This window comes from Vigna radiata, chromosome 11 (genome assembly GCF_000741045.1).
Source record: "Vigna radiata var. radiata cultivar VC1973A chromosome 11, Vradiata_ver6, whole genome shotgun sequence".
NCBI classification, from domain to species: domain Eukaryota; kingdom Viridiplantae; phylum Streptophyta; class Magnoliopsida; order Fabales; family Fabaceae; genus Vigna; species Vigna radiata.
The window spans coordinates 15,010,113-15,023,861 of NC_028361.1; the positions used below are offsets into that span (position 1 = coordinate 15,010,113).

The window sequence follows — 13,749 nt, forward strand, 5'->3', positions numbered from 1 at the left end:
ACACCTAAGACTCAATTAAAAGAAATGGTATTATAAAAAAACACTTCTACAAAATAGAGAGTTATGAGTACAATTAACTTTATACCGAGTTAATTAAAAATAATAACTAACACATAATAATATTTTTTATAATACTAATTAAATATCATAGAAAGAGAATGAATATTTAACAATTTTTGTTAATAAAATCTTGAGAATATATCTAACATTTTGAGAGATTAAAACTCACATTTTTTCAAATATTAAGATTTAACTTTTAAAATACATCTAATGATAAGATGGAAACAAATATTTAGAAATGAAAATCTCCAATTTGTTGAGATAACAATGAATATTTTCATTATATTTTAAAATAAAACAATTTTTTGGAAAATTGAGTGTTTTGAATATGTTAAAATTAAAATATATTAACGAATCGTATTTAACTAAAAACAAAATAAATATAGGATTCATAAAAATAAAAAAGTGAATTTCAATTTAATGGGATAATCATTCCAATTTCTCATATTTTCTGAAAGAGAAACATATTTGAAATTTGTATATATATATATATATATATATATATATATATATATATATATATTTTTTTTTTTTTTAAAATAAAAATATCTTAATTAGTTATCTAAAGACAAATAAAATACGGTTTCGGTTTTTATTATAGGTTAAGAGTATATATATATCAAAACGAAATCGTTTGGAAGGCTGTTTCGTTCTCGTTTTGGGTCAGTAGTGGTGAAAGCATTTTATAGAGCAACCGAACCTGATCAACGAATCTTTCTCACTTTTCTCTCTCGCCATGGCTATGGCTATGCATAGCGGAATTGGGATCTCCAAGATCCTCTTCATCGCTGGAGCAGGTAGATCTCTCTCGCTCTATCTCTCTCTTAATAGCATGTCAGTAGCTACCTTTTTTTTTCTCATTTTTGTGATTTCACTCTCTTCCTTAAGGTTACACCGGCACTGTCCTCATAAAAAACGGAAAACTGTCCGATTTAATCGGCGACCTTCAGGTATTTCCAGTTCCACTCCTTTTCTCGTCGTAATATTCTACATCTCTCTTAACTTCAATTTTCTGAAATCCGCGTGAGAAATATTGTGCGGTTGCTTTTCTGTTCGTTTTTCATTTGAATTATGGATTTTGTAACGGTGATGTCGAAGTTGAAGAGGCTGTGCTGTGAAACGAGTAGTGGTGATAGAATTTTGGAACATTCGTTCTTAACCGACGGTAGGGTTTGGGAAGATTCGTTTTTAACTTGGTCTGTTTATCAGTGTCCGTGCGTGACCGCAAATACCTTTGGTTCCCACGAATTCGGTATGATTGTGTGAAGCTGTAGCTACATATGGTGGTCATCTTGTATTTTCTATATTACTCGTGAATTAAGTTTTCCTTTTTTTTTATACGCTTATTATCAGCTCGAGAAGCTGTACTATTATTTCTTCTATAACTTCGGATATTACTTATATACTATATTATATATGTATCTGTGTATTTATGTATGCTGATGGTGTTCAATTTCTCTATTTTTTGGGGTTGTAGCTGCTGGTGAAGGGATTAGAAAAATCTGGGGATCAGGAAGGTGAAAGTGAATATGCTGATGCAATAGCTGCTCAGGTAATGAACTGGGTGAACATGTCTTAGTATCTTTTGTTTTTGAAATGACATGGGAGGAGAATTGAATTTTCTTATTACGGAAATGTTGCTTGACTTTACTACAGGTACGTCGTCTGGCAAATGAAGTTCGGCAATTAACATCAAGTAGACCAATCACAGTACTGAATGGGGGTTCTGGACAAAGTAATATATTGAATTCTACTATCTAATTTTGCTGTTACTTAAGATGGCGTGTTTTACTTGTTATGTTTCTCTGCATTTCGTATGTAGGGTGTCAACAGGTTGATGTGTGTTGTTCAGATGTAGAGCGTATTTTGTATGATCCATGCATTACTTTTCTAATTGTTTGTTCTCTTTTTTGACAGGTAATTTATCATCTCTTGTCGCTCCAGCTGCTGCCTTGGGTGCGCTGGGTTACGGTTACATGTGGTGGAAGGTGTGAAACTGTTTCTTGTTTGATTTTTGCACACTCTTCGAATAATTTCATTGAATGATTGAGGAGAAATTTTTCTGTATTTCTCCCCTTTCAAAGTAACAAGTTGATGATATTCACCCTACAATTATTGTAATTTATTCTATGCATTTAATATTTCTGAATTAACTGCTTGTGATTCTGATTTCTGTTTTCTCCTTTCCAATAACAGGGCATTTCCTTCTCAGATCTTATGTACGTGACTAAACAGAGTATGGAAAAAGCTGTTGCAGATTTAACAAAAAAGTTGCAACATGCCTCTGATGTGATCGCTGTAGGTGTTCATTTATTGCTTGGCATTTTCTTTTTATATCTGTATGTAACTATGTTTGGTAGGTACTGCTTACTTATTGCACTGGAAACTGAGACTGCATTGATGTAGAATTTAAAACTTCTTCATTCAACTGGATTAATTATAATCTGTCATTTATATGATTCACAACCAAGGTGTTTCACTTTGAATTTCTATGGAGTTGCTACTGTGCTTTAATTTGTATTACAGGATGACTTGTGTAGGATTGTAGTAGAAAATGCTGTTTAAGGGTCAGTACAAATATATTGCTTATAGACTCATGATGACAAACACCTTAAAACAGTAAAAGAATATCATCAAGGTATATTTAGGTTTCCCAAATCCATGAATGTAACCACCTCAATCTGTTCTGGCCAGATTTTATTGGGTAAGCAGTGATCAAGGGATAGTAATTTCCATAACCACTTAGTTAAGGACCTATTGTTGCACAACACTTTTAACACAGGAAAGAGAAATGAAAAGAGTTGCTTACATTTTGTAGGTAAGTTTGTATTCTAAATAAGAAACGGTTTTCCCAATGACAAATAATTAGTCTGAAATTATTAATTTTATTAGAACACAGGACAGATGAAGAGATATAACCCATCACCAATAAAGTGAACTCATACATTTTAATATACTAAAATGCATCTGTTGTCCCTAATAAGGGCGGGGGATCGTTCTGTTTGGAAGACTAAATATGAAAAATCATATGTAAATTATATAATAAGATTTTTACTCTTACAATATCCTGTCAATTGTGATGATGGCAGGATGCCAAGAAGCATTTGATCCAGAGAATTCAGAATTTAGATGACAAAATGCTCAAGCAGATTAATTTGGCCCGGTCAACAAAGGATGAGGTGCGTCCTTTCGTTACATAAAAAATTATGCTGGTATTGGCATCAAAGAAGATTTCCTGGCAAAAATTTAAAATGCTCTTACATACATTCCTTTTCTATTTACCATTGAGCTGGTGCTTACTTATTAATTCTTTCCAGTCAAATGGATCAACTATTCTTTTGAAGTTACTGACTTTGGAACTCAGTTTTGATGGATATCGATGTTAGTTAATACTGTGGTAGTTACAGCAAAACCCTCCATTGGGCTGTCGTCTCATCCCTATTAGTGACCACTAATGAAGCTGCTCACATGCATATCATCTGATTTATTCTTATTCATTATACTTAGTACTTTATAAATCTTGAATTTTAGTTAGCAGTGGAAGATCATCTTCTGTAAATATTAGATATGCTCCTCCATACTTTCCCTCCTTCTATACCTCTTCTGGGAGCATGACAGTTTCTATTGAGGGCAAAACATTCAACATTTTTTTAAGTAATCTCTATATTCTACCATAGACCAGTTACTGTATCTTTACAATTGCTCACAATATACACCTTTTGACCATGCAACTTCAAAACAGCTATATTGATTCTCTTCAATAAATTAAATCATAATTTTTAGCCTGACAGCTAACCTGTTATCCAATCATAAAGTCTTCCAATCTCAAAGATCATTCTTTTTAAAATTCTTAATCTTAGAATTTTTTAACTTGGAAGGCCTTATATAGTTACTATAAGCAAATTACTGAAAGTTTTCTTGCATTACTAATTGAGGATCTACACGCAGTCTAGAAATATTCAGGACTTGTTTTGATAGATACCTATCTATTTACAAGTTACATAAGGTCTGCTGGCAATCTCTTTTAAATCAGCTGTGTAGTTCAGGATAAAGGAATTGAAACCACAGTTTATTAATGGCATATCCATTTTTATAATAATTTATAAACATCATTGAAGCAAACAAATCTGTGGTTGTGATTCACTTTTCACAGGTTGCTGGAGTTCGAAATACTATAACTAGTCTCCATGAGGACTTGGGTTTCTTGCAACAAACAGTGGAACAAATGGTATGTAATGTGTTCACTTTCTTGTTTTGGCCAGTTGATTGCCATCATGGTTGTCTTGCTAGAATAGACGTATGAGGATGGATATTTAGGAGTTTGGCTTGATTATTTGATTTTCATTTGAATGAAAATATCTAATCTAAGTTGTCACAAATTAATGTTTGTGTTTTCCCCCATATTGGTTGGTTGTTTTATTAGACACTATCTATATTTGTTCCTGTGATCATGCATGTACTTGTGTGCATCAAATTTTGAATTATTCTTATGTTGTATTGTTATGCCTTTTCAGGATGAAAGGTTGACTACATTGAGTTCTAAGCAGGTAAACTTTTTCATGTCCTTGTTGAATATCTAATTCTTGAAAATTTTTATTTACTTTTATTTGGAACATCTCTTCCTTGTGTAAAGATTGAAGTGCTAGAATTATTTGGTTGGTATGCATTTAAGATCTTAGTATTAAAATAGTTACACCTATTGGTACACTTAAAGAAAATACTGATTTAGTGGTGTGGTTGCAGGATTATGCAAATTATGGATTGGCATATCTTATTGACTTTGTACATGGAAAAGGCCAGAAAATGCCTGAAATTTTGCAGGTTGGAGTTTATTTCTTATATTTGTCAGTTCTGATCATACTCATTTGTTGTTTGTCACACTCAAATTTCCTTTTAATTTGCTGCTGAATATGCAAATATATTATTATATATGGTCTGGAGACTGGATTATCACTCATCTGCTGAGAGTTTTGAAGTAACAAGGAGAAACCTATATTAGCATGAAATATTTAGTGCTAACTTTTAGCTTACTGTATTACAACACCTTATTCAGATCATGTTCTTGTGTGGCTTACTTTCTAGTTTTATATTTTGTGCTCTTGTTGAGATGATGATATGATGTTAATTAGTAAATATTCAGCAGGAACAACTGAAAATTTCGGGGAAGTCCCCTAATTTGCTCACGTTTAAAGGAGCTCCAAATGTGAAGGTATTCTTCTACCTTGTTGTACTCTGTTTTCTACTGTTATTTTCCTATCGGCAAATGTGTCTGGGTTAAATATGTTAATATGGTTTAATGTTGAATTTATATCCTTAGTATATTACTGTATTCGTTAATTTGAAATTTGTTTCTTGTAATGTGCTCAACGATTCTTTCTTTCACTTCTAGGGTCTCAAAGACATAGCAGAAACGTTGTCTATTGGTTTAGACAGGTCAGCTTCGGACACTATCACGCCCAATGGTGGGGAAAAACTAAACCAGATACGGAGGCCATTGTTGAGGTTTGAATGAGCTCATTATTGTTCTCTGAATATTTTCCGTGTGGATACATCACATGCGGTGTATTCTGGGGCCCTATACTTTTCTATTACCTGGAGAGGACGGAAGAGATTGATTATATTTTCAATTTGATTCTTACCTTTTGAAAAAAATATGCACTGTTAAATTGACTGCTTAAATTTTTTATTTTGTTAACGTTACCGTCGTGTGTGAAAACATAAATTATGATAGGTTAAAGTCCCTGTGTTGTCGGAAGATTGTTTTCCTTAGGAAGGAAATTTTATTTTTGCAAAATTACAATGATTCTAAATCTGGAGATGGTGAACATTCAATGTTGGCAGTCAAATAAATTTGATGAAATAGACTTCCTTTCGCCCGGTATCTTCTCTTTTGATAAAGACATAGAGAAATATTTTGAAAGTGTTTTTAACTGTGGGCTCTTTACTTGTTGTCTTTGTAATTAAGTCATTATATAGTTTCATATCAGTTTCAGCAATGAAGGATTATTCGCTTTACTAATGTTAGTCTTTAGAGAGAGGAAACTAGGCACGCGATGCACTGCATGTTTTTATAAAGCATATATATACATATACTGTTACTCTGATTGATCTCCAGAGCTTCTGTCAATCATCATCCAAACTGAGATCTTGATAACTCTTTCCTTGCGATTACAGTTGCTCAATCTGCTTGCATTATTTTGATTCAAACATACTTTGATTTTTCAGGACTTCCTCAACCAGATGATATAAGGTCTTCAAATCAATGATGACCTAGGTTTTAAGCCTTCCTTCTTCACCTTGTTTTTTTATTCAGCAACGACTTTCAATTCTCTTGTTCATTAGATCATAACATGAGCTGTTATGATTTTTCACATATAGAAATTTACCTCTCTATAGCAGTAATAGACTTTATAAGTATAACATTATATTGAAGCTAATGAATTGTGAATCTGCTGTAAATAAAATTTTGCTATCAAGATAAGGTGTACGTTGGTTTGGTGCTACCTGCCAGTTGCTTTTGTATATGATTCATAACTTCTATTGTATTCGTTTTTCCCAACATTGTTATCGTCCTCTCCTAATGGACTGACCAAGTACAAACACCTTTTTTTTCCCGTAAGATTTTCTAGAAGTGAAAAATAGAAGTAAAATTTAATGTCATTTCTTTGTTTATTAAAATTAACAAAAAGAATTCGTCCAAGGTATAAATTAGCATTTAACTTTTTTTTATCTATATTAAATATTATAATTAAAAGTTTATTAAAAGGAATGTTTTAGTTGATGTTTTCTATTTACTTGATGCAGGAAATAGTAAAAAATAAAAGCTGATTTGGGTAGCTGTAGAAAAAGTAACTATTATAATGTATCAATATAGAGAAAATAATTATACTTAAAGGTTATTTTTAAGAAAAAATTGTGTACTCAGAATGGAAAATCCCTAGTTTACATTGTTGTATATGACTAATTTGTGAGAAATTAAAAAAAAATTAAAGTAATTGAAAAGTAGAATTATAAATAGTCAATTTTTTTTACGATGCAATAAAAAGCTTAATACTGACATGTCTATGCTATTTTATGTAAATAAGCTATTTTAACATATAATTCTACCAAAAACGTCAAATTTAATAAGTTAATATAATCACTTTTCGTCATCAATATTGATTGTCGAATTAGTTTTTCAACTTTAAGCTAAATTTATAGTTTTGTTTGCCAGCTTTTAGCCAAATTTTTAGTTAGTTTTGATAAACGCGGCATTTGTGAAATTTTGCACGGAGACTGAAAGGATGTAATTTTAGTATATAGGACAATTAAGAGAAAATTTACTTAATAGTAATTACTATATTAAAAAATGTAAGCAGATATTTAGAATTTTCTTATACATCAGTGCTAGAGATGTATTTTTCCAATATGCATCTGGGGTTTTTAAGCACATTCACGATTGGGTTGGTGAAATTCAATTAATTGGCTGGAAAAAGTATTTTTAATCTAATGTAAAATAGTTGAAAGTTAACGAAAAGTTGCATAGAAATAGTTGTTTTGAGAGAAAAACATATAATTTAAACTCATATACATAAGATCCAGATTTTACATTGTGATGGTTGAAAATCCCAGATCAACCTAAATAAGTTTATATAACAACAAAGTTTGGGGCAAAGGGAGGAATTTACATATACTAAGTGCAATTATGTTTAATGTTCACAGTCTTTTATAACATTACAAGTTAAGAACAAGTGTTGATGTTGTTAATATAGTTTCTCACAAACTTGTTGGTAGTTCAAGTGTCACTATGTTTCTCATAGGTTTTCCACTCTATTCTCTCTTTAACTAACCAGTTATCTGTGCATTCTAATTGAATAAGAGAATTGATGTTTTCATGAGTTTTAATTTGGAATTTTTCTCAAAACTTGGTCATATTTTATTTGTTTTCTTTTTTTAAAAAAAAATGGGATGGAAGATTCAGGCTTGTGGTAAATAGGTTTGCTTTATCATATGAAATTCAAAATGATCATAAGGAAAAGGTTGGAGAAGGGAGTGGTGACAGAATCAGGAGTTGTAACTTTTTGTGAAAAAGTGGTCAAAAGTCATAGCTCAGAATTCATGGTACTGGAATTTTTAGCTGAAAATTATAATATGTAGACGCTCTATTCAACTGTTAAGAATACAAAAAAAAATTCATTACTCCTAAAGGGTACGTGAAGAGGAGAAAAAATAACAGATTTTGATGGATAGAAAATTCCAAATAAGATGGAAAAAACAAGAAAATTAAAAAAACAAACATAAAAATGGCTCCCAAGAGTAGTTCTTTCTCTTCTTCATCATTTTGATTTAATAACTAGTAATGATATTTTCAGTTACTGTCTTTTTTTTTCTTTATTTTTTTATAAAGGCGTTATTTATTTTTAGTTATATATATAAGTGATTTTTTTTTTTAAATTTCGAGCAAATAAATGATTAATAAGTTTTTTATTTATTAATGTAAAAGCTTATAAAATTGTGTTTTAGAATTAATAGCTCATTTTAAATAATGAAAGTCGATTATTTTAATATTAAAAGTTTAAAGTATAAATAAAATTTTTATAAATGAGTTTTATTATCTTAAATCATATCATATATCTAAACTCTTTTTTTAAGAGTTCTATAACTTCTCTTCAGAGTTTTTTTTTTTTATTATTTGTTTGTTTAGATAAAAAACTACTATAGAGTGATCTTCAAAGTGAGATCTTCACTTCTATCTTATTGGTTTCTACGATAGAGTAAGTTATTTTTTATCTTTTTTCTTAGTTTGTGCATTCTTCTGTGCATGTGAACTATCTTAGTTTGTCTATGGTGTTTGAACTTTCTTTTAGAGTCTCTACTTATCAGTGGTCCTAATAGTGTGTCCTGATTGTTTTGTTCATAATAGAAGATAAATTTTTTTATGTGCTTTTAGGTATTCTTATAGGTCTATCAAGTTGTTTGGTTGTCTTTTAAGTAAGGGAAGCTAATTGCAAATTGTATGCTTGGTTGGTTGATAATGTTTGATTTGTTGACATTGGTGTTTGAGTTGTTGAAAATCTGGGTTAAAAGTTTGTGTGTTTGATTTGTTTGAGTTGGTGTTGAACTAAGGCACTTAGGATTTGATTAATTGAACAAGTTAGTATGTGCCCTCACATTGAAAGTCTTTTATTTTTTTTATCAAAGTATTAAGGAATACCAATTTGACAACTTGAACATGTTCTTTTTACCCTAAATCATATTTTAAATCGGTTGATATTTGATATAATGTTGAGTGGTAGCAATCTAGTGCTGAACACTAGTTCATTATATGTCTGGGAGCATTTTAGCTCTAAATCACTAAACATCATACTTGTACCACTAAGTGTGTAAAAATGTGAATGCCTTGGAGCTGAGTGGTGGCAGGGCATTGTTGAATGGTAGATGGGTGTCATTAAATGCGAATTTTTGTGAGAGGAATGACGTTGAGCACTTTGACCTATTGTTGAACGCCATCTTTTGCGAAAAGTCTAATGTTAAACACCACTTCTGAGCGCCAATATGTATGTTGTAATTTTGTGATACTGTGACTTTTTTGAGATCAATTTATTATGGTTCTTATGTATGTTTAAGATGTATGATGATGTTTCTATTGAGGGATAATATGGTTTGCAATGTTCTTGAGAGAATTTCAAGGAAAAATTCTCTCATGTGGTAATGTTTAATGTATGTTTTGACATATGAGGGTTGGAAGTGAGACATCTTGAAGTCTAATAACTATTAATGCTCAAATAAAGTAGAATAATTATGTGATGAAAGTTGCAATAGGTCATAACCAGTGAACTCTTGGTTTTAGGCGCAAAAAGAATTAACCTTGCAAGTGATAAGGTGATAACCCCTTTGTTTATGACTTTACAAAACATAGATACCATTATAAATGCATACCTATGTTGAAGTTGTATATAAAAAACATGTATTTAGATAATTGAGTTTAATTATATAAATTGTGTTAAGTTATACATATTTAATAATCACTTGATATATTATGACTATTTTGTTTAGATCAAATATTTTACATAATACTGGAACAATAGCATAACGCAAAGAAATTATAATTATGTTTATGTTTTCTTTTAGAAAAACCATATTATGCTTTTAATGAGTGTAATTATATCATTTAGTTATATAAAATCTTTATGTGTATAATTTTTAATATTATAGTTATATTTAAGATAATTATAATAACATATTATATTATATAATATTATATATATATTATTTTTAATTAATAAATTTGTCAAATCCACATGTTTCATAGGATAAGTTTCTATTTCACTTGAAGAAGAATATCACGACAAATATAATTAATTATTATATCAATTAATTTAGATATTATTTAATATATTAAAAATTATTAATATTTAAAGTAATTTTTATTATTAATTAAAATTGTAATTGATATGTGAATTAACATTATCAAAGTTTTGTCAAGTTTTTAACTAATATTAGAGATTTACTTATATTCTAATTTACTTTTATTAATAATAAAAATTATTTTAGATACTAACTTAATCATAATTAATTAGTTTTTGTCTTTAAATTAATTGTTACTTAACAATTATTTTTGACATTTTGTAAGAGATTGAGAAAGAGAATTTCGTAAGAGATGAAGGTGTCAACATGATTTCAGCAATTTTTTTTTTCAAAAATGTTCTCAAATAAATTTTAATTTTTTAAAAAATTATTTAAAGTAATAAATGACATAACGACGTCGTTGTCAAATTGTTGTGAAAATGTGACTGAAGAAACATTTTCCAATTTGATACTAGCTAGTGCCCATGTCACGGTCTCTTGATGGATAACTATGCCAACATAGCCATAATTGGTTAATCTTTCCACAATCATCTATACAACAAACCACTTAATTTCTCATATTCCAACATAGCTGTGATTAAAGATCCAAATGATTTGAACTGCATTAACATCCATTTTTCTGATACATATCATAAAGAAATCCGAGACTGTACAAAGAAATAGAAACAGTGGAAATAAACAAGAGCGGTAGGAAGCAGTTGGAATATACAATAAGGAAAAAGTCTCTTTAACAATTCTCTTTTAACAACTTTTTGACAATACATACTGATAAATCTCTTTCAAATATTTTTTTAAACATAAATTCAAACATACCAATAAAATGATGACACGTGTCTTGTTGTAAAAAAGTTGTTAAAAAAAATTGTATTCTGCATACAAGAATACCTACTTGGTATCTCTCTACAAGCATGGAAAAGGATACACCATAGCTTACAGTGTACAAAGATGTGACAGAAAGATGGAGGGAAAGGAGTTTGTGAGGGAATTGGTTTTGGCAGAGAATGTTGATGATGATGTCTAACAAGGGTTGCCCTCAACGCATCTTAGGGCCCCAGCGTAGCGACTGAGCCTTACTACATACGAACCAGGCCTGGAGGACACCATGTCCTTCTTTGTAAAGGGTCTGTTATTTAAAACGGGCCCACTTTGTCTGAAATAAGCTCCATTCACTAGCTCATCCTTGATTGATCTCCATTGCCAATTTTTCCACTCTTGTTCTGTTGCGTAGGTCCTCTTTGTTACCTTCACCAACACCAAACTATATATGTCACCTTTCATCAATTTCATTTTGCATCTCATCACAAGGTCTGATGATTCTCATAACATTATGATTCAACACAAGATCTTCAACTATACGTATAATCTAATTCTTTGAGTATATATTACCTCTTTAGCATTATTGTCGTCGGGGGCTGTGAATCGGTTGCCCTCACTAATAATTGTAGGATGCTTGCTACCACCAATGGCATACATTTCCCAATGAGTGTAGTCGTTGTTAACCACATGGAAAAAACCATACCTGCATCTTGGCATTCTTTGAATTAATCTCTTACCAAAGTGGTTGAATAACAGTGTGATCTGCATTATCTTATCACCATCATAGCTGTCACTCGCACCAAACAGCATCACCTGAATCATAAAATTTGCTCATCTATTACTCAAAATCATCCATGTCATTATAATTACAACTATTTCTAAAATGTATTGTAGAACTAATAACCTCATTGTGGTCTGTGAAGTGGCAATTGGAGATGGTAATGGCAGTAGAACCCATAATGGCATCGATCAATCCATCTTTGCAGTTTCTCATGGAAACATGGTCGATCCAAACATGGCTAGAGCCAAAGATGGAAATTCCATCACCATCACTCTGAGTCCTTTGACCGTAGTGGTTCTCAGAATCTCTGATAAGTCCACCAGAGCCAGAATTAATGTCAAAAATTTTGATTCCATGGATGATGACATTCTTCACGAATTGGAGGGTAAAACCAGCACCATTCATAATGTAGATATCAGCTCCTCTTCCATCAATGGTCTTGTCACTTGCCACAATCAGCTCCTCGCTCAGCCTAATGGTCATGCTACGAGAAAAATATATCCACAAGGGTGCAGTTCGTGTAACCGCATGCCTAAGGGTACCAGGAGCAGGATTCACCATGTCATCATCTAAGTTACTGGTTACCTCATAAAACGAACCTTTCTGTCCTCCAACAGTGTTTCTGCCAAAACCTTGCACACAATCTGCCAGCTTCTTCCGATTCTTTGCCCATTCCTTGTCACACCTCCAACATCTGTCAATCGGGTTTGTTGCCATGCATCGCTTATTTGCTAACTTTCCTGCCAAATTCCTTCTTCCATTACTTTCCGCTTTCTCATCACTAATTATCAGGCTGTCATGTCATAACAAACAGGAAAAAAACATTATACGATTACTTAACAGCATGGCATATGTGAATATGTGAAGATTTTCCCATGAAACTCACTCAGTAATATTATCAGTCACGTTGCCGCTGAATGAAAATGGGTCATTAATATAAGCTCTCTCGTTCTCTTTTTCAGCAGTTGCTTCTTTTTTCTTCCAATACTCATCAAATGATGCAGCTTGCTTCCCCCAATACTCCTCATCCTCTAAAATATTGCCATATAAGGTAGGTATGGTCACTAACAAACAGGTTAAAATCAAGATGTTGTGTAATTTAGTCATTGTGTTTCTCTCTGTCTATCTCTCTCTCTCTCTCTCTTTTTTTTGCTTTTTTATTTTATTTTTTTATTTATCTATGTAAGTAATGATTTTTTTTTTTTGGGTGATAGTGGCCAAGGGGAATTAAGAACCTCAGCCGAATTGATGAAATTATTAATAATACTCTAGCAACGAAATGAATACACAACTACATGTTTATATATATATATGCTCCATGAATGATCACGTTAAGGGAGACAACAATGGAGATAGTTTCCATTTCAAGGCCATCAATGATTTTAACCCTACAAAAGTGGATCATTTCAAACAATCTTAGATGCTATTATTTTTTGTTTGTTCTACCTTGAGAGGTGGAAGACCAGACATGTTATACACCATTCCTTTGTAAGCATTAGTAGCTAACAACATTTATAGTTTAGCTTTCAAATTTAACCGCAACATTCTTGTTTTAATGTCAAATAGCTTTTAGCTCAAATTAACCACCTTCTTGAGATAGGATACGGTTTGTTTTTTGACAACGAATTTTCTTTTGGAAAATCTAAACTAAATGTCTAACCCTTCTAGATTTAAAACTTATTTCATTGATGTTTTTAATAAATTAACTATTTTCTTTGATTTTAAATATTCATGTACATTTCTTA

The 13,749-nt window shown here is 31.2% G+C and overlaps 2 protein-coding genes across 3 annotated transcripts; one reads left to right on the forward strand and one right to left on the reverse strand.

Moving 5' to 3' along the window:
* Window positions 1–691: 691 nt before the first annotated feature.
* On the forward strand, window positions 692–6,605 carry LOC106778011. 2 transcript variants are annotated; one of them, XM_014665889.2, is made up of 13 exons: window positions 692–857; window positions 949–1,010; window positions 1,538–1,612; window positions 1,717–1,795; window positions 1,978–2,048; window positions 2,257–2,358; window positions 3,150–3,239; window positions 4,214–4,288; window positions 4,575–4,607; window positions 4,804–4,881; window positions 5,201–5,269; window positions 5,450–5,562; window positions 6,286–6,605. In XM_014665889.2, the coding sequence occupies exons 1-13, from the start codon at window positions 797–799 to the stop codon at window positions 6,302–6,304; spliced, it is 927 nt and encodes a 308-aa protein (XP_014521375.1). In that variant the 5' UTR covers window positions 692–796; the 3' UTR covers window positions 6,305–6,605. The 2 variants fall into 2 exon arrangements, with proteins under 2 accessions (XP_014521375.1, XP_014521376.1); XM_014665890.2 differs by having other exon boundaries at window positions 5,204–5,269.
* A 4,642-nt stretch (window positions 6,606–11,247) lies between these two features.
* Window positions 11,248–13,425, reverse strand: LOC106777186 (pectate lyase). Its single transcript, XM_014664727.2, has 4 exons — window positions 12,891–13,425; window positions 12,128–12,797; window positions 11,794–12,036; window positions 11,248–11,649 (listed from the first exon to the last, which is right to left on the reverse strand). The coding sequence occupies exons 1-4, from the start codon at window positions 13,109–13,111 to the stop codon at window positions 11,425–11,427; spliced, it is 1,359 nt and encodes a 452-aa protein (XP_014520213.1). The 5' UTR covers window positions 13,112–13,425; the 3' UTR covers window positions 11,248–11,424.
* Window positions 13,426–13,749: the final 324 nt, after the last annotated feature.